Source organism: Esox lucius, chromosome 15 (genome assembly GCF_011004845.1).
Source record: "Esox lucius isolate fEsoLuc1 chromosome 15, fEsoLuc1.pri, whole genome shotgun sequence".
Lineage (NCBI taxonomy): Eukaryota > Metazoa > Chordata > Actinopteri > Esociformes > Esocidae > Esox > Esox lucius.
Genome location: NC_047583.1, coordinates 13,160,440 through 13,185,738, shown reverse-complemented (window position 1 = coordinate 13,185,738; position 25,299 = coordinate 13,160,440). Strand labels below are relative to the sequence as shown.

General features: G+C 38.5%; 1 protein-coding gene across 2 annotated transcripts; it reads left to right on the top strand.

Moving 5' to 3' along the window:
* Positions 1–3,437: 3,437 nt before the first annotated feature.
* LOC105015663 (adhesion G-protein coupled receptor G2) lies at positions 3,438–24,481 on the top strand. 2 transcript variants are annotated; one of them, XM_010878965.3, is made up of 17 exons: positions 3,438–3,483; positions 3,645–3,737; positions 12,897–12,983; positions 13,070–13,141; positions 13,230–13,385; positions 15,733–15,798; positions 15,931–16,075; positions 16,459–16,615; positions 16,732–16,863; positions 20,952–21,062; positions 21,152–21,191; positions 21,286–21,386; positions 21,496–21,617; positions 21,748–22,013; positions 22,147–22,237; positions 22,336–22,619; positions 24,293–24,481. In XM_010878965.3, the coding sequence occupies exons 2-17, from the start codon at positions 3,662–3,664 to the stop codon at positions 24,448–24,450; spliced, it is 2,064 nt and encodes a 687-aa protein (XP_010877267.2). In that variant the 5' UTR covers positions 3,438–3,483; positions 3,645–3,661; the 3' UTR covers positions 24,451–24,481. The 2 variants fall into 2 exon arrangements, with proteins under 2 accessions (XP_010877267.2, XP_034153152.1); XM_034297261.1 differs by lacking the exons at positions 3,438–3,483; positions 3,645–3,737 and adding an exon at positions 9,473–9,534 and having other exon boundaries at positions 24,293–24,480.
* Positions 24,482–25,299: the final 818 nt, after the last annotated feature.

Sequence of the window (25,299 nt, the reverse complement as noted above, 5' to 3'; positions counted from 1 at the left end):
GAGACATTACTCGAGTGTGAATAGCACATTTTTAGGAAATTCAAAGGATTTTATTTCTAGTTCTGCTTTGTCCCATGGTGGCACACAAAGTCATTTTGAGGATGTTTTGAGATGTTGTGCCTTGGTATCCTGGTTGTTTATGTGTGGTCCCCTCAAAACAAACGTTCTGCCCAGGACAAGCAAACCCCTTTTTCATCTCACATCACCTCTGGGTAATGTTTCCGTACACATCAATTCCCTAATTAGTAAATCACAGATGGGCCCTTTTCTAAAGATGCTATTTGAACTAAATGAATGCAAAGTTATTGGCTGTTAACATTGAACACAAATACGGAGTGAAGTCTGGGCTTTGGAGTCATTTAGGTTTATATACATATAGGCTGGGGTAGCAATGAATAAGTATTAAGTGTGTGTGGGTATGAGTGAATGTGTGTGGTTAGAGACTAGTGAATGTGCATGTAGTTGAGAATATGATGGAGCAAAACATTTGTCAGATGGTGGTAGCTGGGTGGTCATTAGATGGTGGTAGCTGGGTGGTTATTAGATGGTGGTTACTGGGTGGTTATTAGATGGTGGTAGCTGGGTGGTCATTAGATGGTGGTAGCTGTGTGGTCATTAGATGGTGGTAGCTGGGTGGTCATTAGATGGTGGTAGCTGGGTGGTCATTAGATGGTGGTAGCTGGGTGGTCATTAGATGGTGGTAGCTGGGTGGTCATTAGATGGTGGTAGCTGGGTGGTTATTAGATGGTGGTAGCTGGGTGGTTATTAGATGGTGGTTACTGGGTGGTTATTAGATGGTGGTAGCTGGGTGGTCATTAGATGGTGGTAGCTGTGTGGTCATTAGATGGTGGTAGCTGGGTGGTCATTAGATGGTGGTAGCTGGGTGGTCATTAGATGGTGGTAGCTGGGTGGTCATTAGATGGTGGTAGCTAGGTGGTCATAAAAGTTTGTCAGTCTCTTGGCTTGAGAGTAGAACCTATGCAAGCTTCTGGCGATGTTAAGGCACTGGAACTGAATAAACAGTGCTTTCAACATAGTGTATTCAATTCACACGTTTGACACACTTTCACATGAATACATTATGTTTAATAATGCATGTTTATTGAAAACTTTCAGAATGTAAGGTGGGCTTTTTACTCACTATCTCTTGATTAACAACATTCAGATCTCTCTGATCAGCAACTATGTCAGGGTCAACGACAGATTTATTTTATTTTGCATTCCTAAACATTGCACCTCAAAGGAAATTTCAGTGCTGTTAAAAAACACTAACTAAAATGATTATGACAGCCTTGCAGAAGTGAAACCACTCACATTCAATTATTGTGGCCTTTAAACCAGTTTAATCTGTCAACAGTCATGGAAGTCACGCTAATTCAACTGGCCACCGTTTAAATACCATTTATAGCAGGAGAGTACTAGACAGTAGATGTAGAAAAATGGGTACACTCGTTCCTTACACACAAAACTTGTAAATACATTAAACTCAATTCCCCCTGACCCTTGCATGTTAAATCTTGCCACTAGGGATGCTGGGTTGACCAACAACCTCCTCCTTAATCCCATACCCTCCTCTAGAACATCTCTAAAGACCTCAAATTCCTTACCTCCCTCACCAACACATCTCTGACCACTAACCGCAACCCCTCTGACTTCAAGAAGGCCAGAATTGCTCCCATACACAAGTAACGGACATTTGATACCTCTGACGTCTAATCCTGCAAACCTGTTTCCCGTCGGTCTGTACTTTCCAACACACTTGACTGTGCTGTCTCTGACCAACTCTCCTGTTATGTTTCTCGGGACACTCTCTTCAATCCTAAGCAATTGGATCACTTAACCAAGACTATTCCCATTTGTTTACAGAGACTCTTCACACTGCCCAAGCTGCCTCTCTCCACTGTTCTTATTCTCATAGATCTGCTGCCTTTAACACTGTGAACCATCAGATCCTCGTCTGCCACTTCTCAGGACTGAGGATCTCAAGCTCAGCACACTCGTGGACTACATCTTGTCTTACAGGCCTCTCCTTCCAGGTGACATGGAGAGGATGTATCTGTCCCAATGGGCTCATACTACTGGTGCCCCCTAGTGCATGGTCTGCACTCCTTCCTCTTCTCTCTATTCACCTCTATAAGTAATTTGGCTCTGTAATATCTTCACATGGTCTCTCCTATCATTGCTATGTCCTCCGTCCTGCCTTCTGACAGGTGGAGACGCATCTCTTAGGTGACGCCAACCACCATAAGCTCCTCCTCAATAAGAAAGAGCTGCTCTTCCTCCAGTGCAAGGCCATGTCCGCTCCATCACCTTTCCATTATGACTTCAAGTTGTCCACCTCCCAGAATGCATGGCCCTGGACAATGTTCTATCTTTCTTTCACAAACATCAAAGCAGTAATTTCATGATCCAAAGTAGTTAGAGTACAACCTGGACGTGGCACAAGTACTGATCCAAGCACTGGTCATCTTAAGTGTAAAATACTGTGACTTGCAGTTCTTAGAGCTCTGTGAATGTGCCATCAAATACCTGCTACTTATCCAGACCCATCCTAAGTACTTCCATGCACTTTGCTCCTCTGCTTAGTTTGCAGGCCCTACAAAACCATGGTGCTTGCCTGCAAAGCAACAAGAAAAACTGCTCTTTCCTACCTTGAGGCAATTCTAAAATCCTATATGAACATCCCCCCCCCCCCACAATCTCTCCCACTTCCACATCTCCTTTCTCAAGTTGTATCTCTCCCATCTTCAGGAAATACCATATCAAAACATGTATTCATATAGCAGCTTTTCTCACTTTCTTTTAAAAGATATACTAGAGTTTGCATATCATGTATTAATTTATTTGCTGAATAAACATGGAAACAGTCTTGAATAAATATGCACAAACATGCACTAAATATCTAGCATACAAAACTGTGTAGGTTGCATCATGTCAAGTGGGCTGCAGACGTGATTTACAGCAGAGGTAGAATAATAAAGTAATAATAAAGCAATCTTGTTTCCAGACACTTCCTCTCAAATTGTGCAATCACATCAATCCTTTCAAGTAAGTAATATCCCAAACCAAAAAAGCTGTATACTAACAGTGCATTATTTTGGAACACTAAATATTTTTCACTTAATACCTGGTTCCGAAAACCAGTCAGTATCTGGTGTGACCACCATTTGCCTCACGCAGGGCAACACATCTCCTACTGAATAATGTTCAGTGAATGCATCAAATATAACATTTAATGTTTTTACAGATATACAGGCTTAACCCCAAAAAAACAAGTGGAAAGATGTTGAAAAACAGTGGCTGGGAAAAATAGGTCAGAACCTAGGAATTAACATCGAATGACTGTGCAGAGTATCTTTATATGTCTCATTTGCAATGTAAATCTACAGGGTCATAATTGCAACAGTATGCTATTTGTGACTTAAAGCTAACTGTAACAGGAGGTGAGGAAGCTATCAGCAGTCTGCCATGCTCATCTGATGGGTAAAAATCCTTACTCTTTGTTTCATTATTTTTGTAATACCACTTTGCTGATAATTGTAATAACACTTTTTACCAGAGAGGACAACTCAATCAAAACATATTTTGAGAGGAAAATATTTCTATATTCGACTGACTAACAATATGTTTTCTTGGCTTCACAGATTAAGCTACAGTATCAATGGAAGGGAAACTTTTGGGATTTTGTCTGACCACAGCCATTCTGTTTTCTCGCAGTAGCTGTAAATGCATTACATGTGAGTCTTTATCTACTTTTACAGATTAAGCTGAATTTGTGAATACAATTTAAATAGCTCTGTGTTCAGTTGTAAAGATTCACTCCAAGACCTTAACATCCCATTGTAGTTTGGTTTTCCTGTTTTCTGAAAAACAATTCCACAGAGGAAATAATTGGGGGAAAAAACACTCTTAAATTGTGATAGTGGTCTTTTATGTAAGAGTTCTTGTGTAAGTGCAGTGAGGGGAGATAAATAGGCAGAATTTGTTTTATCCTCTGCCAATAACAGCTCATTTTCCGTTAAATCAATGGCACACCTTTGATATAAACTAGTTTTTGGCAGTTTCTCACTTTCAGATGGTTGTAGGACTAACAGTTTAAGCTAATTAATGTGGAATTTCACCAGTTTACTGCAGCACGGTAAAGGTCCATTTTAAAGGGTCCTTGTTACAGTGTAATAACACTATACCAAGGACCAACTAAGTGAAACAGCCCCTTGTTAGAAGTGTAATTACATCATGTAACTGGTAGTAATTGCACTATTTAATTACACTTGTAACAATAAACGCTTGTTACCATGCTTTTTCCAAACAGACCGATATCCACTAAATTAAGTTTTTTTTAATTGATTTCTTAACATCAGTGAATAATATGATCCCGTATGGATGCACCAGGTGTGTGAGAGACGATAGGCCAGTCTTAATAGCCTGATTATAAATAGTTGAAAATAGCCCAGGTCAACATTGCTGCCAGTACTTCCCCCCAAAATAAAGTGTACCATCTGGTTTGAATTGGTTTGGTTTAATTAAATTGGTGAATGGTAGGTCAGTACAACTCAAGTACTAGCTGTTACTCCGGATGAAGGAAGCTAGTACATAAGATAATCAGGAGTGAAAATGTTTTATATTTTATTTTACCTGGTGAGTTTATTGAGAATGCATTCTTATTTACAGTAACAACCTAGGTATGCGTACTTACACAGTAAATTACTCATTCTGAAATCCCTGCCTTCATTTTAATGGTTTTTGAAACTCATTTTAGATTAAGAGTATTAAAACAATATTACACCACATAGTGCATAACACCCACCTAGGTACAATGCAATTTCTAGTTGTTACACAGGATTTACCAAGTTAAAATGAACTGTATCTTGAGGGTTACTTTAAACTATTTTTTTCCTATAGTCAGTTATACTGTCAGTTTCACATTATTTCTGTACCTTGACAGATTTTGCTAACACCGTCAGGAAGAGGAAAATAAAGATTAGATTTTAAAACTACCAAATTATTTATGTGAGAACCAAAGCTAAGAATAACCCCTTCCCAACCCTTTATGCTACAAAACCAAAGTGAAGAATAACCCCTTCCCAACCCTTTATACTACAAAACCAAGTGTTGGTCAAGATCAAGAATTTGTATTCTCTGTAACACTTTTAAAAGTTCAACGGATCGTCTTTAGGTATCTGAAGTCAAATGCATATTTTAGAAGTATTGCACAAAGCACTGCAATCAGTTCATTCACTATCTCCACATCTTTGATGACTACACCAATGTCCTCTGGTGGAAGTTGAGGTCCTTCTTTCTGAATAAGCAGATACATGTTGAGCTGCTCAAGGACCTTCACAGCCGTGTTAGCCTGTCTGTCCTACAAGTGGCAACAGAACGCACATACAGAGACATGAAGGTCTGCACTAAGACAACATTTATCAATCCTCCCTCGCAATCTCTTTACACACCTACACTCCTACATGATGCCTGGATAGTGCATATATACAAACAAACACAAATGTGATAAATGTACCTCATCTAACACGACTGCAACGGATGGGCATTTTAAGAGAAAATGCGTAGTAGCCATTATGACAGTATAATACAAATTCACAATTACTTTTGGCTCCCTATACACTCACCTAAAGGATTATTAGGAACACCATACTAATATTGTGTTTGACCCCTTTTCGCCTTCAGAACTGCCTTAATTATACATGGCATTGATTCAACAAGGTGCTGAAAGCATTCTTCAGAAATGTTGGCCCATATTGATAGGATAGCATCTTGCAGTTGATGGAGATTTGTGGGATGCACATCCAGGGCACGAAGCTCCCATTCCACCACAACCCAAAGATGCTCTATTGGGTTGAGATCTGGTGACTGTGGGGGCCATTTCAGTACAGTGAATTCATTGTCATGTTCAAGAAACCAATTTGAAATGATTCGAGCTTTGTGACATGGTGCATAATCCTGCTGGAAGTAGCCATCAGAAGATGGGTACATGGCGGTCATAAAGGAATGGACATGGTCAGAAACAATGATCAGGTAGGCCGTGGCATTTAAACGATGCCCAATTGGCATTAAGGGGCCTAAAGTGTGCCAAGAAAACATCCCCCACACCATTACACCACCACCACCAGCCTGCACAGTGGTAACAAGGCATGATGGATCCATGTTCTCATTCTGTTTACGCCAAATCCTGACTCTACCATCTGAATGTCTCAACAGAAATCGAGACTCATCAGACCAGGCAACATTCTTCCAGTCTTCAACTGTCCAATTTTGGGGAGCTCGTGCATATTGTAGCGTTTTTTCCCTATTTGTAGTGGAGATGAGTGGTACCCGGTGGGTTCTTCTGCTGTTGTAGCCCATCCGCCTCAAGGTTGTGCGTGTTGTGGCTTCACAAATGCTTTGCTGCATACCTCGGTTGTAACGAGTGGTTATTTCAGTCAAAGTTGCTCTTCTATCAGCTTGAATCAGTCGGCCCATTCTCCTCTGACCTCTAGTATCAACAAGGCATTTTCGCCCACAGGACTGCCGCATACTGGATGTTTTTCCCTTTTCACACCATTCTTTGTAAACCCTAGAAATGTTAGTGCGTGAAAATCCCAGTAACTGAGCAGATTGTGAAATACTCAGACCGGCCCGTCTGGCACCAACAACCATGCTACGCTCAAAATTGCTTAAATAACCTTTCTTTCCCATTCTGACATTCAGTTTGGAGTTCAGGAGATTGTCATGACCAGGACCACACCCCTAAATGCATTGAAGCAACTGCCATGTGATTGGTTGATTAGATAATTGCATTAATGAGAAATTGAACAGGTGTTCCTAAAAATCCTTTAGGTGAGTGTATGTAGCTGCTGAAGTTTGTAGCCAGTGAAGTTTTAGCTTATCCTCAACTAATCCTAATTTGATTTGTCCGTGGCCAGAGTCAATACCCGGTCTATTGTGTGTCAGACTGTGTTTCTAACCACTAGGCTATTTAAGAACGGTGGTCTGTCAGATGCCATGTTAGAGTAGAGTGTTGTGGTGTTATCCCCCCTCCCCACCCACTGGATGTGTGTTGAGAACACTGAACACTGGGTCTGTGACTGCAGGCAGCACAAACAGAATGAGGTGAGAGAGGATGCTGGGAAGAATTTGGGAAATCTAAACAGGTCTCTCGAGTCATACAGCTGAAGTACAAACAAAGTCTCAAACAGAGGATGCTTTAAGTCAAAGTCTAGTTGCAAGTGTTTTCTCTTTTTACAAAGTCAAGTCGCAAAACACGTGACTTGAGTCATACCCGGGTCCAAGTAATGTGACTTGAGTCCAAATCTCTGCTATGTTGAGTGTACTATTGTGTTAATTCCCCCACCTTGATTTCGCTCAAAAAGCTTTTAAAAGAGTGTCAAGTTGTCAGACTGAGTAATTTAATGTGCAAGTACACATTAGTTACAACCAAGTATCCCTCAAGGTGCACATCATTTTAATTAGGTAAATGCTGTGTAACAGCTAGTAGTTACATTGTAACTAGGTGGATGTTACATGAACTGTAGTGTGCTAGTCAATGAATGTTCTTATATAAAACGAGCATTAAAGCTTTAAACTGAGGTGATTTTGTCAGAATGTAGCCTACAGTACAGTCAGCTCACCTGGTAAATATTATCACAATCTCTCTTGATTAAACGTCTATACAAGCTTCCCATTACCCATCCTATGTCACTGTTAATTAATCAAATTGAGATGAATAAAGGGTAACACTTCGCCAAAAATAAGAATCGTATCTGGCATGATTACAAGGTTAGACAATAATTCTGGAAACTCATTGAGGAACATTGTGTATGGCCTGCGGGCCTGTAAATAGTAGCTATGAAAAGCAATTTATCAGCCTGGTTTGCTTTCATTAGTAAATCTTCAAATGATTGAAAACCAGTGATCTGTTTAAGAGTAAATGTATATTTAGTGTCATAAATATTAGCAACATACTAGCAACACTCCTCCCCCCTTTTCAGGATGCACTGGGGATATGATCACTAGTGTAGCCAGGAGAGGCCTCATTTAGGGAAGTAAATTAATCAGGCTTTAGACATGTTTCACACAGGCCAATAACATCCAGTTTATGATCAGTAATTAATTAATTTACTGCAATTGATTTTGAAGCAAGGGATCTAACTCGTGGCAACGTTGTCCGAAGGCAATTGCATGACCACATCTTCCTCACCTGCTCAGGACAACGCAGAAACGTAATTAAATGACGTACTGACAATGTAAAAACGTATATGTACCCGTTTGGTAACGATCTTATGTAACTACAACTGGAAAAGATAAACTCCTATTTTCGTTGCTACAACGTACTTTGCTTACGATGTCATTGCCACTACATCGGAAACCATATTCCAAATATTTCTGAGTTCAGCTGAAGAAACAATAATACTCCAATACACGCAATTGCTCAATTCAAATGCCGTGTAACTTAATCTCTCTCAATACCAGATGGAAGGCATAAACCAATTAACTGTGTTCGCACATCCGTTTATGTTAACCTTTCAAACTACAGCAAGGTACTTTCGGTCTTTCTAATCTAGCAAATTTAGAAATGTTCTTATTTGGTTGTATAGCCTACACATTATACCTTGCTAGCAACTGCAGGTAGAGCAAGTTTTCTGTTACAGTAACGTACCGGGCTAACTAGCTACTGCAGCTATAGTAACACTACTGTACGACTACTTATCAAATATCTGCTTAGCTCGTTAAGCCGACATTAATTCTGGATCACCGTGTCATCATTTCTGGACAATGAATCTCAGGTAAGCTTATTTAACTTCTTTACAAAGCAGATCGCTATCTTATCTATCTGACAAATTAGCTTAAATCAATTTGGTAGTAATCATCGAATAACATTAACTCTGTAGAGCAGAGGTGTCAAACCGGTTCCACGGAGGGCCGAGTGTCTGCAGGTTTTTGCTCTCTCCTTGTACTTGATTGGTTAATTAGGTCACTGATTGGTTAGTTTCTACCCTCACCTGGTTGTGTAGGTATGAACTAGGAACCAATTTATAGGAAAAACCAAAAACCTGCAGACACTCGGCCCTTTGTGGAACCGGTTTGACACCTGTGCTGTAGAGCAAGCCAACTAGCGTTAGCAAGCTACAGTACTGTAAGTCAACTACTACTCTAGCTAGCTTGATTGATTGGTTGTTTTTTTATCCAGCCAGGCTGAGCTCAGTGCAAGAAGTGTTTCACTTGCTGGTACAGAAATTAATACTGAAGTCTAAGTTGAGATTTCAAGGCGTGACTAAGCACGCGGTAATCATCGTGTTAATAAGTATCTCCGTTGTTTACTTTATTGCTGTATGTGCACTAGGCTACCAAGTGGAACATTAAAATATTAATTTCCTGCGCAAGATCATTTTGACACGGAAAATCTGCTAAGCAGATTCGAGGAAGTACATAATTTTGTAGTCATAATTTAACAAACGTTGACATCCTTAATATGCATTCTTATTTATCATTGCAGCTTTCCCTGACTGTAAGAATAACCACAGAGCAAGCAACTGTGAAGTGATTGTAAACACAGATGATCAATAGAACAAAGCTGTAACTAGAGTCTTGTGCAATGCGCTTGTTAATGTTTTATTTATGCAGCTTTAGGGTAAGCAAAATGTATTTATAGCTTATTGATATAATTGGCTTGTGTGTTCTTTAATATCAAGTAATATTCCACTTTCTCTAGTCATTAGGTTACCAATATGTGATTCATAAAAAATTTGTTCAAGCAATCACCTAATCAGTAACTCATTAGGTAAAATAGGGTGTGCCTGTGTTGGAATTTAACAGACACTGGAATGGAATGGCTGCCATACATGTAGAGATGTTGATTTAAGGAAAATTAGGAGTGATCTCTTTTCCAGAGCTGTTTAACCATTGAGTCACCTCATAAGTACTCAAATGTAAATATATTTACTTAGTTCACACAAAGCATGATTCAACAAGACATTTGACAAAAATGTAAAAGTGATATAATAAAATTATTATTAAATGACTGAATCAGATTGTGGACACTTTTATTCTCTTTTTGAACTTGTTTTCATTGTCCATGATCCGGTGCAGTTCTTGGTCCCAACAACAAAGTGAAGATAGAATTAATGACCACTCGTACTCATTTCTGACAATGAGGAAGAGTAAAGCTTCTATTTTTGCTTGTGTTATTGTATTTTGACGGTTGGATAATATTTCTTCTTGTTTGATCAGTTTATAGTTAAAAAAATAACTCATGATTTTTCACAATTTCTCACCATTAGAAGAACCCAATGAAGAGTAAGGCATTAATATTGGCTTATGTTCTTGTATTTTAATTATTTGTAAAAATGGCCAGTTTGATAATATCTCTTATGTGATCAGTTGATAGTTGGATTTCAATTTCAGTGATTCGAGAAGGAAATAACTCTATTAGTGGAAAGAGTAATTGTTTAGCCTGGTTATTGCCATTGAAGACCTGCAATTTAATTGTAGTGAACTAGATGGGATTTCCTACTTTATCCTTCCTGTTTGTTTTGAAGTCCCACACAGTTCTGATTTCTGTACCGTTGACCAACTTGGGAGAGTGTGAGGTGGGGGATCAATAAAATGAGTTTTTAATTACATACATTTTCTTGATTGTTTGTAAATGTTATATTGTTTTTGGGGCTCTTCTATATTATGACATGTACTTTGTTAGGATAAAATACCTGGACAGCATTGACATAATTATATCTGGAAAGGGGTTGATCGAATAAATGTATACATAATACCTCACATGCTCACTGTAAAACTGAAGTCTATTTAGAGCCCTGTTGAATTGTGTTGTGCACCTTTCAGAGGGCATGGGACAGTTGGAGTGGATAAACACAAGTTTGAGAGGAGTGTCATGGGAGATATGTTGACTGGACAGAAATTAACTGTACCTATTCTAGCTGTAGGTATGAATATAATATTTCTTAAGTACAAAGAATTGTTATGGCATGTTAAAATACCTGGTACAAAATATTGTTTCACAAATTACAAATGGGTTACTTAAAATAAATTGCATTTCAGGTTGTATTTATGTAAGATCATTATCTAACTGGTTCCAAATGTAAGTTACCTTGTCAGTATGCCGTATTGTTTGCTGGGAAATGACTACATGAACAAAATATCTAGTAGGGTTGACTATGTGGTTTGTGCTTTAAAAAGAGCAGATTATATTGGCATGTACTTGAAAAATTAATAGGAACATTGTGGAATGTAGGAATATTAGGCAAAAAACAAACTGAGTTAACTCAGTCTTATTTTTTTTTAAATGAAACCACCATGTTAATGGGACATGGTTGATGCTGCAGAGGACCAGGAGTAGTAGGTAGCAGGTTGGCTAGCTACAGTAGCTGTACCTAGACCAAATTGATTTTGCTAGTGCAAAAATAAGCATTGCATAACCAAATACTGCAAACCTGCCAAAGGTCAGAAATGACCATTGTCATGACGTACAGGTGACCAAATGACAACCAAAATAGGAACTTCACTTTTCCGGTTGCTGCAACGTCAGATAGTTACGTAACCAGTACAATAACGGACTGGAACGATCACAATCTCAATAGGCAGAACTATGCTAACTGCTCTGGCTATGCTATCGACGGACTCCACTATACTAGCAGGCTGGATAACTGTTCCTAGATAAAAGGAGAGAACCACTCCAGCTAGAATGGAATCCGTCGCTCTTCAGCATACCAGGCTCTGCCCTATTTCTGGGACAATTACAAACTACCTGCTGTGACGGGCAGAACTCCGTTGTCAGCTAGCGATCGAGTTGCACATGTCTGCTGTAGAGCTCGTCACTACCCCTAGCTGAAAGGAGGCCAGAAATAATTACTCGATGCCAAAACATCTTTCTAGCTACTTGACACGCTTATGCTATGTTCTGAATTCGTAACTTCCTTACATCCTAAAGTCGTTGATGGCAACGTGAATAACAATATCTTTGCCAGTTGTAGTCTTCGCCAGCAACAACCCCAGATTTGCGGCTACGACGGAGGCTCTGCCCCCTGGTAAACAGTGTGCGATCGCCGGCTGATTCTCTAGTCTAAAATGCTGTGGGTAATAGAATCGCTGATATAATTTTCAGTTTTTCCGGGCCATCGGTAGAAAATGCTTGCCAATCATAATCAAATCTAATGTTCTGTTCCTCAGCCAGTCAATAGAACCAATAATCAGTTAGACATGGCCACATGCTCTGTATCTATGTTCTGTTCATTTTCCCTAAGACCATAAGCTACATACAATGAAATTAAATAATAACAGTGTGCTGTTAACAGGATACATTTCCCATAGAGCGGAATAAATGCATGTTGTTTCTGTTGGAAGAATTTAATCTTCATTTGAGCTTTTTGGAAATTTCTGGATATTGAGATGTCATCCTTGCTGTTTGTCTGTGTTTTACTATGATTAACAAAATGTTTAAATCACAGTTACAATATAATAAATGCAGTTTGACCTTCCCAGAACAACACTCCACTGTAGCTCAGATGGTATGACTATGGTACAGTATTTGTAATGCCAGTGCTGTAGGCTCAATGTGGGGGTTCATTCGTATGAAATTGATCACAACCTCTTACAAATTAGATTCAGAGTCAAATACTAGAGACAGTAGATTTTGTGTGTTATGTCTCTATGTGTTGTCTAACACTTGAAATCCCTCTGAAGTATACATTAGTACATTGTGTAAATATTCTGTGCTCAGTGAAAAAGTGTTTCTCTTTCTAAATGTATTATCAACTAGCTCAACTGACTGGGATAGCAAAAAAAATGTTTGTGCATTTTAACAATGAATGTGAACTATATATAATGTATATTTCTTTGTAACCAATTTCAGTCAGATCTTTTTGGTGTATTTACCGCCATTTTCTGTCCAGGTGATGCAGTACTGATAGTGGACAATGACACCTATTCAGGAGTCATTCGAAATGGAAAAGTTTGTCAATCTCAGACTAACTGTACAGGTACAGTATGATAAATAACTTTTAGTAGAGAGTTGAAATATTCCTAAGTTTTACTCAGGTGATAAACCTTTTTTTTATTTCTATAGGGAGCTGTGCATCACAGTATGACATGGAAAACGTATGCATTTTATCTGTTGGAGAGAACAGAACAACTTCAGGTTGTCTCACTTTATATAAAACTTGATGTAGATCTTCATTCAAATCCATTTTCAGAATACTTTGTTTTAATGCTGTACGTATTTTCAGAAAAATGTAATCTACAATTCAACATCACGTTGAGGAAAAAGACCAATTCAAGCCTGATTACTCTGAACAAAACTGATATAAATCACAAGCAAGATGTCAAATTGTGTTTTCCAAGGCAAAAGGCAACATATTATCCACCAACAGGTTGTTCCACAGGTATAGTTGATGTTATAATTTTTTTGCATGTTGTTGGCATAAATAGTATGAGTTAATTAGTTAGTTAGAAATGTTTAAGTAACCATGCGACTGCTACTATTGAAGAATGTGCTACTGCAGTTTCTCAAAGCTTTCGTGCCCATTTGTGCCAGGGAATGGCAAAGTATGACCTTCTTCCTATGGGGAGAAGACTGCTTGCATAAATAAATACTGACCATCAATTTGTAATACATTTTCTTTAACAATTTTGATAACACTCTACTTTGAAAGTAAATGTGTGTCTGTAGATGCTCAACTTACTTTCATCAAAATTGTAACCTACTATCTACGGACCATAAATCTTACCCTAACTTTAACCTTTACCCTAAACTTAACCCTTACCCTATATATATTTCTAAACCTAACCTTAAACTTAGCAAGGAGTTGCTTATCAATTTATAGTTTTCAATATTTGTTGATAGTATTACTCTCTATAGAACATCTTCAGATGTGAATTAGGACTCTAATTCAAATACAGTGTAGCAAAAATGCTTCTATGATTTCAACTACCTTAACAAATCAGTAATAACACATCAAACATAACTGAGTGTAGAAAAGATAACATGCATTGCAATGGGAATTTCCATTCATCCACAGATTGGCACCTGGGTTTGAGAAAGTTTGGACAACTGTTCTTTTGGTTGCTGTTTCATGGTTGGCTTTCGATAGCTGTTGTATAGTGGCCTCTACTGGTTTAACTCTGTATAATCTATATCAAACAAAGCTGTGCTTGATTGCAATACAGTGGTCAATGTAGAACCAAAGTGAAATAAAAATAGAAATACTTAAATAATAAATTAGTGAATATATTAATTTAAGTGTCATATCATTATGAAATCGTTACAAAGTGCCTTTTTTAAATAATGGTATGGTATTTCATAATAAATTGTCTTTCCAAAAATCATAGGCCTTTACATAGTTTCATGGTCCATTTCATAGTATCATTTTGCTTTCCATGATCACAAGGGATCTGTCGACCAATGCTAGTGTGTTTGTGTGTGTGTGTGTGTTGGGGGTGTTTTGCCGCTGATTGGCTAATCCAGACACTAGTTTCACCTAATATTTCTTGCTTTTGGGTATAGGCAAACAGGATTTAGATTTTACGGTTGTGGTTGAGGATAACAATTTAGCAAGTATGTAACAAAGTTCAGGCAATTATTTAGTCCACAATCTAGTTAATGGCAATAGAAATGCTAAAACAAACATAAATGCAGATAGTCACTGCAATTGGCATCGTTAGGCCAGGGTTTCTGGGGCTTCAAACCCAGGGCTTTTTGGAGAATACAAATTAAAAAATGACTTCCAGAATCACATCAGGGGTGCTAAAGCAACAGGGTAGATGCTGCAGCCAGCTGTACATTGCTTTGTCTTGATATTTTCTGCACTAACATACAGACACTCATCCAGATAGTTACCACCAATTAGACTGCATAATATAATTATGTATCAGAGCAAGAAAGTTGTCTAATTAGCTAATTAAGCCATTGTATTATTAAATACATAATTTTATTTAAAAAGCCATTTGTAAATACAGTGTTTAAGTATGGCATTTCATAGCATTATCTATAGAAGTGGCTCAAAGTCATTTGATAACTTATGTAAATCACATCAGGATACGGTGACATTTGTCAATGTGTTTGCTTCAGTTAGCTCTAATCAAAATTGATTTGCTTATATTTAGCCAGTATTGATAAAAATCTACTTGTCCTACAGATATTTACTTGATTATGGAAATGGCAAACACAGACCTCTTTTGAAGTGGATCTAAAAATTCCCCATAAAAGAAATGAATTGTTTAAGAACTGAAAGAGACACATTTCCAGTTGTGCCTTAAGGTTTAATGGGGATTATGACTATTTTAGTCTATACCAAACAAAACAATAAACTTACAAATATAAAAAGTAATACATCTACATTTACATGAATAACCTTACTGAGTAAAACATTACAGCATAGTGCTATGTGCTTCAGTATGAATTGTGCATTTCAAGGTCTTATCCTACTGAATAAAAAACTAGAGTTACAATAATTTAGAATAATATTATTATTTCAGCCATTTTATAATTTATTGGACAGGAAAGTGGTGTAAGATAGAGATTTTGCTGAAAGAGTAAGTCATATTTGAATTGTTCCTAGGCCAATACAAATTTTACTACATTTTCTAAGTTTACAAATGTTTTTAGAATGTACTGACATTTCTAGGAACTATAGTTGTAATCAGGAGAGAACTAACTGCATACCATTATATATTGTGGCTACTATTGTCATTTGAGTAACATTTAACTGTGCTTTTTTAATTATCTTAAAGGCTGTTCCAATATGAATGAAACCACATGTGGAGTAGGTTCACCCTATAATCAAGTAAATTGCAAAGGTACAGTGCATGCCAAATATTGATATATTGTCAATAAAAAAGTAGAATCCTATACTGTTTTGTGGTTCCTTACTGAGCATTCAAATGTGGTCTGAGTGGTATTCACGGTTTTCTCTTTTGATTGATTGTAAGATACCACAGATAGATTTGTTATCGATCCAAACCAAGCATTATGTTGGACATGTGTCAACCCTGTGAGGATGCCAGATGTAAACATATCTTTACCGAGTTCCCATCTGCAAATTTCAAATGGGATGATAAATGCTGCATCGGCATCGTAAGTATTTACACTTTAAGTAGCATAACTAATAATACCGCAATACAATAGTATTGCCACTGACAACATACATGATCTTCTAGAGGAACAGATGTTGTTTAATAGTGGTAGTAATAACCATGGTTCCCAACCTTTTTCTGTTACTGCACCACCAACAGAATTTGGCTTTCCCTTAAGTACCCCTGAAGTTCCGCCTCATATTAATTTTACAAGTAAGCCTGTGGTTTAATGAATGTACTCAAGTACCACTTGTTGATAAGCCAAGTATACCAAGATGTCCTAGTACCCGTGGTTGGGAACCACTGATTTAGAGGATACGATATAGGTTGATCAAAGCTAGGTCTACACCATGGCAAACTTAAATTCCCTTTCAATGTTCTCAGTGTTGCTATGAAAAATTTATCCTCCCTGCTTAATCTGATGGGAAACGCCAGTAGTGCAGCCGTTTCTTTGGGTGATGTTAAAGGAATCATTAGTAAACTGGATAAAGGAAACACCAAGAACCTCAGCTTTGGCCTTTCTTCAACTAATGGGTTGAGTGTAAGTACAATGACTTGCATATTACAGGCATATTGTTTAGTTAGCTTATTATGATGTTTTTTTTGTTGAATGAAATGTGAAGATATGTACTCTGATAAAGATTGTTCTCATTTTAGATTGTTGCAAACCAGGGTGCTCTGACTACAAATTTCAATCGATCTGTGACTATGCCGAAAGAGTCCTCTGACCAGGCAGTTCAGAAGAATGGCACTTTTGTTGGAGTTCTTGTCTTCCCTTCAATGTCCCAGGTAAACAGGAACATTACTTTGGCTAAAATGTACTTTTAACAAGTGAAGGTCTTGGGGCTAAATGTCTCTATCTGTCATTTTGATAAAACTTTATTCAAGTTGCTCTTTTGGTGGTTGCCCTTTACCTGTGCAATGCGTCAATTTTCTGTTAGATATTTCTTTGTATAGTTCTATCACTCAGTGCTGGGATATCAATAAAGTATAATATAGTACACTTGGAGCTTTCAACATTTTATGCTGCTATAACAATTTAGAGTTTTCAACAACAAAAAAAGTCCATAATGTGAAAATGGAAATAAAATCTGTAAATTATTCTAAATTATTTACAAAAGATAAAACAGAAAATAATTGATGGCATGATTATTAACCCCTTTGCTACTACACCTGAATGTTACACCTGTGGTGTAACCAAGTGTCTTTAGACGTCCCAGAATTAGTTGAATGGGTCCACCAGTGTTCAGTAAAGGTGTTTTACATGATTTGAGGTTGAATACACCTGTTTCTTGGAGGTCCCACAGTTGGTTTGTATACAGTTGTCCGGAAATATTTGGACACTGACACAATTTTCATAATTTTGACTATGTACGCCACACCGCAATGGATTTGAAAATAAGCAACCGAGATGCAAATGAAGACTTGAGCAAGGGGTTGAACAAAAATATTGTATGAAACATTTAGGAATTGCAACCATTTTCATACACAGTCCCCTTACTTCAGGGACTCAAATGTAATTGGGCAAATTAACACAATCATAAATAAAATGTTCATTTCTACTACTTTGTTGAGAATCCTTTGCAGGCAATGACGGCTTGAAGTCTGGAACACATGGACATCACCAAACACTGTGTTTCTGTCTTTGTGATGCTTTCCCAGGCCTTTACTGCAGCTGTCTTCAGTTGTTGTTTGTTCATGGATCTTTCTGCCTTAGGTTCTGTCTTCAGCAAGTGAAATGCATGCTCGATCGAGTTGAGATCAGATGATTGACTCAGCCATTGCAGAATATTCCACTTGTTTGCCTTTTAAAAACTCCTGAATTGCTTTTGCTGTATGTTTTGGGTCAAGTGTCCATCTGTAAAGTGATGCGCCATCCACTAAACTTTGCTTAATTTAGCTGAATCTGAGCAGACAATATATCCCTATACACTTCAGAATTCATCCGGCTGCTTCTGTCTTCTGTCACATCATCATAAACACAAGTGACTCAGTGCCATTGGAAGCCATGCATGGCCATTCTATCACACTGCCTCCACCGTGTTTTACAGATGATGTGGTATGCTTCAGATGATGAGCCTTCTCCAGTTGATCTTAATTTCATCTGTACAAAGAATGCTGTTCCAGAACTCGTTTGGCATTTTTAGATGTTTTTTGGCAAATTGTAATCTGGCCTTTTCGATTCTTGAGGCTTATGAATTGTTTGCACCTTTGTATTTGCCCTCGTGAAGTCTACTCTTTATGGTTGGGTTGGACAATGATAAGCCTACCTCCTGGAGAGTGTTCTTCACTTGGCTGGATGTTGTCAAGGGGTTGTCCTTTACCATTGAAAAGATCCTACGATCATCAACCACTTTTCTCTTCCATGGATGTCCAGGCCATTTTGTGTTGCAGAGCTTACCAGTGCATAATTTCTTTCTCAGAATGTACCAAACTGTTGATTTGGTCACTCCTAATGTTCCTGCTATCTCTCTGATGGATTTTGTTTTGCAGCCTAAGGATGGCCTGTTTCACTTGCATTAAGAGCTTCTTTGAGCAAATGTTGGGGGTTCACAACAACAACTTCCAAATGTGAATGCCACACCTGGAATCAACTCCAGACGTTTTACCTGCTTAATTGATGAAGAAATAATGAAGGAATAGCCCACACCTTTGAGTCAGTTGTCCAATTACTTTTGGTCCCTTGAAAAAGAGGGCGCTACATATTAAAGAGCTGTAATTCTTCCAAATTGTATACCCTTAAATTAAAGCTGAGAGACAACACTTTAAGCCCATATTCATTAATTAACTGTAACTTGAATATATTTTGGTAAACAGACAAAATTACAAAGACTTGTGTCAGTGTCCAATTAATTCCAGACTTAACTGTACATCCTAACAAAAGTCACAACATGAAGGAAAATTCTAAGCAAATCCAGAATAAGGTTCTTCAAAATCACCAACCAGGGTTTAGGTTATAAAAACACAGTGAAGTCCAATGTTAAGAAATTGAGAGAATATGGTACAACTGTGTAGAACAGGTATCTGGGCGAGAAAGGCACAAGTCAGGGAGGCCTATTAGATTACATTCAACTTTATTGTCATTGTACATGTAACAACTGTAAAAATGCAAGTACGATGGCAATTCTAAATGTTCAAAGAGGCAAATTTAATGTGCAAGATCCATGCGCAACTGAAATGCCAGTATAGCAGCAATGAGGTTCCCGAGTTAGACACGTACCTGTAACAACTGAAAACTTCCAATATCAGACTTTGCAAGGCAGTAGTGTCAGAGTAGTACAAAGGGAGTCGTGCAACAAGGTCCCTAAGAGTTAGGGGGGTATGATTAGTGATGGGTCACAGAATTACAGGAGATAGAAAGAGATTGTTCCTAACCCTGCTGGTGCAGGAATGAAGAGTCCAGAACTACCTGCCTGATGGTTGGGGGGCAAATAGTTTGTGGGATGGATGTGAAGTGTCCCTGATGATCCCACACTCCCTGCGCAGACACCACTTGCACTGGAGGTCTACGATGGCTGGAAGGAAGCTGGGCACCAGTGATGTGCTGGGGATGTTTTCATCACCTGTTGCAGAGCCTTCTGGTCAGCTACGGAGCAACTTACTCATCATTGTCACTGATCAGGCCTTCCAATGTGTTGTCATCTGCGAACTCAACGATGGTGTTGGAACTATGTACAGGAACGCAGTCGTGGGTGAAGAGGCAGTACAGGAAGGGCTCCGTAAAGGAGGTCAACTGTAAGGGAGTGTACATTCCTGCACCGCTGAGCTGGGGGACGGGGGGACGGGACGGGACTCACAACAAATAGTGTGTAGAGATTGCTAGAAGGTGTTCCAACAATGCTTATTTCCTCGGATTATATTTATGAAGCCAGAGGAACTAACAGAACCAGACTTCATACATCACTGTTCATTCCACTCCAATATACATCAAGCAAGACATAATCTTTAGACCTTAGCAGCCGCGGTGATCATCTGAACTCGAACATTTCAGTTTGTTTTTCAATTGAATTGTTCACATTATAGGTCTCATTAAAAGTGGAAAAGGTTCTGATTCACGGGATTCCTTTACGTGGCAGTCGAAACTCAGGGGCTTTCAACGAGCAGAGTTTTCTCACCCTCAAAGTGTTTTGCTTTTTGCATTTGTTTAGATAGGCCTTTTTTTTCTATGTTGTGCGGTGCTCTTGGGGTCTGGGACCCCCTGCTTTGCTGTGGCTGCGGGGGTATCCCAGCCATGAAGACTCTTATGTTGTATAATATGTATGGTGTATTATCTAAGGTTTCATGTCATGTTGTATAATATACACAGCATATTACCCAAAGTTTTATATCATGATGTATAATATACACAGCATATTACCCAAAGTTTTATATCATGATGTATAATATACACGGCGTATTACCCAGAGTCTTATGTTATGTTGTATAATATACACAGCGTATTTCCCAAAGTCTAATGTTACGTTATATAATATACATGGCGTATTACCTAAGGTTTTATGTCATGTATAATATACACAGCATATTACCCAAAGTCTTATGTTATGTTGTATAATATACACGGCATATTATTTAAAGTCTTATGTTATGTTGTATAATATACACGGCATATTATTTAAAGTCTTATGTTAAGTTGGATATAGTGTATTTGTAGTGTGTTTGTGTACATTTATAGTGTATTTTAAGGGTATAGTGTAGTTGTATTCTATCTTGATGTGATCACTGATGGTCAATATCTCAGATCTATGCTTTGAACAGAATAGTAATAGTATAATTTTAGCATAATATTGTATTATACAGTTATAGGTAATAATAGGTAATCATCTTACAATTGATTAATTGTTGGGGACTTTTTTTAATCCTTTCAACACTCTTCCTAGGATGAAAAGAAGAGCAATGTTCTAAATGGTGAGGTATTTGGAATCGAGATGGGAGTTCCCATAGCTAATCTCACAGACCCCATTCTAATTCAGTATGAGAATGTCAACAAGGTGAATGAGACATTGCATTACATTACTGGGTCATCTATGGAACAGTATGCTTTTAAGAAGAGTTATGCACAAATGTTTTTTTTACACAGGAGGGATTTAATGCATATTGTAATTCTTGGAATGGAAAAGGTATTTCACTTTTTTGTATTTTTTCATTTTAATTTACAAAACAAACTTTCATCAACTTCCAACAGAAAGCCTTTGGAATATTGTTTTCTTTCAGGGAATCTACCCAATTGGACCATAGATGGCTGTCAAACAGTGGAGGGCGAGAACAGCATAACCTGCCAGTGTACTCATTTATCATTTTTTGCAATTCTATTGGTGAGATGTCCTCTACATCATCTCCTATTTTAAGTTCACTTTTCTGTGTCCCTTTTTGTGTTATTTATAAGCCTTTACGTGTTTCCTTGCTCTTATTGTGGTCACACAGTCACCTGCACCGAAAAACATCAGCTCCTCAGATGTAACGTCTCTTACCTACATTTCCTACATTGGCTGTGGATTGTCCATGTTCTTCCTGGGAGTGGCTCTCTTCATGCACTGTGCAATGAGGTATTTGTTTTGTATTTCAGTGGAACATTTACAATATGATGTTGTTGATCAGTTGAGCTATATAGCAGTCTGGCCATGACAAGCTAACTGACACTGAAATAGCTGATAATGTTCTTCTCTGACTTCACAGCCATACCAAATCTAGCCAAGCCACGAAAATCCTTATCAACCTCTTTGTGGCTTTGTTCATCCTGAATCTGACCTTTCTGATCAACCAGACCATTGCAAACCTAGGGAGCTATGTTCCATGTGTGATCGTAGCGGCGGTAATGCACTATTCCATGTTGTCCACGTTCACCTGGTTCCTCATTGAAGCAATCCACTTGTTCCTGCAACTGAAAAAACCCAACGCTGATACCAAACATTGTATGATAAAAATCTACATTGAGGGATGGGGTGAGAACACCATAATGTTTTGGCGTACTGGATTCTCCTAATTGTACACAATTGATTAACTCTGATTGTACAAATACTACAAATAGGGTCCGGCATTTGTCTTCAACCCTGTGTAAATTGTGCTTCTCCCTAGTCCTTCCAGCTGTAGTGGTCATCGTCCTTCTGGGACTGAGTAAATACAAACTAATATCCATAAACACCAACGATGGGAACCCAGTGAACATGTGAGTGGAAATATGACTTTTGAAATTGTCTTTATATGATAATCAGATATCCCATCATCGACCGGTAAAACCCAGTACATTGTCCCGCTACTTTTCAGGTGCTGGATCAATGATGTTAACATTGTTTACGGAGTCAACATTGGCTACTACGCTTGTGTGTTTGTCTGTACTATGACCATATTCATCATTGTGATGAGACACATCTTCATGATGACGAAGACCAAGGCCTCTGTAGGCCGGCAGGACTCAGCGTCTAACAACACCCTGACCATCGTGGGACTCCTCTTCCTGCTGGGCATAACCTGGGGCTTTGCCTTCTTCAGCTTTGGACCCCTGACCATACCATCCTATTACATCTTCAGTATCCTCAACTCATTCCAAGGTAGGCATTGCTCAGTAACGACGGTGCTTTAGTGTGTGGTTGGTCCTGTATCAGCGGGTCAGAACTTTTCCCGTAACCATGTCACCTGATGAGGATAAACCCGGGAGATCGTTCCTCATCAGTCACATGGTCAAGGAAAACCGTAGGTGCAGAATGTATTGTTATCAGTTCCACACCTGAACACACTCTACAATCCACCCTGTGCTTGGTTGCCTAATGAGTCTGCCTAATGTGTTTGCCTAATGAGTCTAGCTCAAGAGCCAGGCACGGAACTGGCTGAGACTAAGTCGGTTTGCACTGGAACCCAGTGACTAAACTTGAGGAAGGAGTACGGAGTGTGAAGTGCCACCTGTCCTCTTGACTCTGCCACCATCAGTCAAACATCCAGAAAGGCAACTTATTGGTGCCAGGTTTTTTCAACCACCTTTGAAAAGGTTTGATAGGGAGAGACCGAAGGGGATGACTGGAAACTCAAAGTCTACATCTCACAGTTTTCATGCTGACACGCTGATACTGATTGGGGGCATGGATGAAAGAGGATGTAACGCCCCTGCTCCTTTTGTGGTCCTGGAACTACCAGCTGTTTCTTTTGCTGAGAGAATAATTTGGCCTAACTATCCCTGTGCTATCCCGGATAATATTACAATTGGACAAAAGGTGGTTTGGTTGAGAGGGAGAGCAGTGTCATCATGTCAGGATGAGGCAGAGGCTAGTGTAGTTATAATTCTCATGGTTAAAAAAAAATATATACAGCTCCGGAAAAAATGAAGAGGCCACTGCACCTGTTTCTTTCCTTTCCAAAAATGTTGAAAAGTAAAGTTTTCAGTGAGGAACAGAAGCGTTAATTTTAACCCTTCTGTTCGTCACTCAAAACCTTCCTTTTCGAAAGGAAAATGTACAGTGGTCTCATAATGTTTTCCGTAGCTGTATATGCAAAATAGCACCAAAATGTGATTTGTACTCCTAGATCGTCCACTGTCCAGTAGGTTGCACATCGTGCCCCACAGACCAATGCTTTTTTGAAAATGGAACCTGGTTATTTTGGCCCAGGTCATAAGCTTCAGCCCACTGGTCTAGTGTGTGCTGTAATTTGCCTTAGGGCCGATATTGCTGCTGCACTTCAGGATCTCTGTTAGCTGGCTCGGTCTGCCAGTTGTGTCGTGACCGTTAATTCCGAGCCGGAAGTGACAGGTGGATGTGGAGAGCCTTCTCAGTCCTGGTTCGTCCAGAATCAAGTATGTTATGGTCCATAATTCAGTGGGAAGCCCTGTGGTTAATAACGTGGTTGAAGTTATTGGGACTACATGCAGCAATGGAAAACAAAAACAAGCCGCGTGCAGAAATACTGGCCAACTGTCCACCCTCTTGTGTGCTGTTCCTTTTTCATGTGTATTCGTGGCTTTGGGAAGGGACATTCATGACTGTGGGACCTTGAATGGAAACAGAATTCTGAACTGTGGGACATCCGCTTAGCCGAGCCTCTTGGAGGCGCTGTCGCTTTAACCAAGCGGAAAGGTAAGCGAAGAGCAATCACCTAAAAGGCAGGATTATAGAATTTGTTCAGGTGTGGACTGTATGAGAGTACATGCTCAGTGTGTGTTGTGCTAAATGACTGACCGAAACCCCTAGTTTGTCTAAAGTTATTCCACTACTGATAATACATCGTCCTCCAGGATTTTTTCTTTTCCTCTACTACTACAACTCAAACAAGATAATTGGTGATGACAGGACATCTTTCACCAATGAGACTACCTCTACTTCATCAAACATCTACGATAACAGACCTGTTAATTTTACGTATGTAGATCAGAACCTACACTTGAAAAAATAGCAATAAACACAATTTTTTTATTTCATATATAAAAATCTATATAGCATATAATGTATTTCTATTTGTTAATTTTTGAAATTATATGTTATACAAACAAAATAAAACAGCCTTTTTTAAATGTACTTTAATGCCCTGCCTTGTAATGGCAAACTATTCCAGTCAGTTGGGGCCTTAAATTTAAATGATTTGACTCCAACCTCAAGAAGTACTCTTAGAATTTGTAAATATTGCTATTGTTTAAAGGTGTAGTGTGAGTCTTGTATACTGGGAAATGTTAGTTGGTGCATTTAAAATAGATTTGTTCCAATGTAGTTCTCTTCTGTTCGGGTGTGTCAGCCCATTTAGTGATTCATACATTGTACTTATGCTAATACTCTTACAGTATTCTTGTCATGCAAGAATGAGTCTGCAAAGATTGTTATAAATTACATCTAATTTGCAAAGTAATGTCTTGCTTGTGTTTTGATAGATGATGTCACCATAGTCTAGGATAGGAACAAACAGTTATATCACCAAGGTCTTTTAGATGGATATAGTAAAATAATTCTTAGATATCTATTGTTTAAGTAAAGCTTATAGTTAATTGCTATCCTGATGTAATCCATATGCTTTGCAAAAATATAATAAAGAATTTATTCTCAAACGAAGATATTTCAAACAATTAACACTTTCCGACATTGTCCCATCACTTAAATTATTCACTATGGAGCGTATTCTCTGACATCTCTGACATCAAACAAACTGATATAGGACTTTGTTTGATTTAAAAGCTAATCATTAGCAAGAAACCATTTATGTAATCTGTTGAAATCCTCTTTGAGATTTAAATGTACCTCCAAAATATTTAAA

Excerpts from the sequence above, each read along its gene's own strand:
- LOC105015663 (XM_010878965.3), top strand. The coding sequence starts at position 3,662 with ATGGAAGGGAAACTTTTGGGATTTTGTCTGACCACAGCCATTCTGTTT. Across the intron at positions 16,076-16,458 it reads ATAAATGCTGCATCGGCATC|TGTTGCTATGAAAAATTTAT; the intron begins GTAAGTATTTAC and ends CAATGTTCTCAG. Across the intron at positions 22,014-22,146 it reads AATCTACATTGAGGGATGGG|TCCTTCCAGCTGTAGTGGTC; the intron begins GTGAGAACACCA and ends GCTTCTCCCTAG.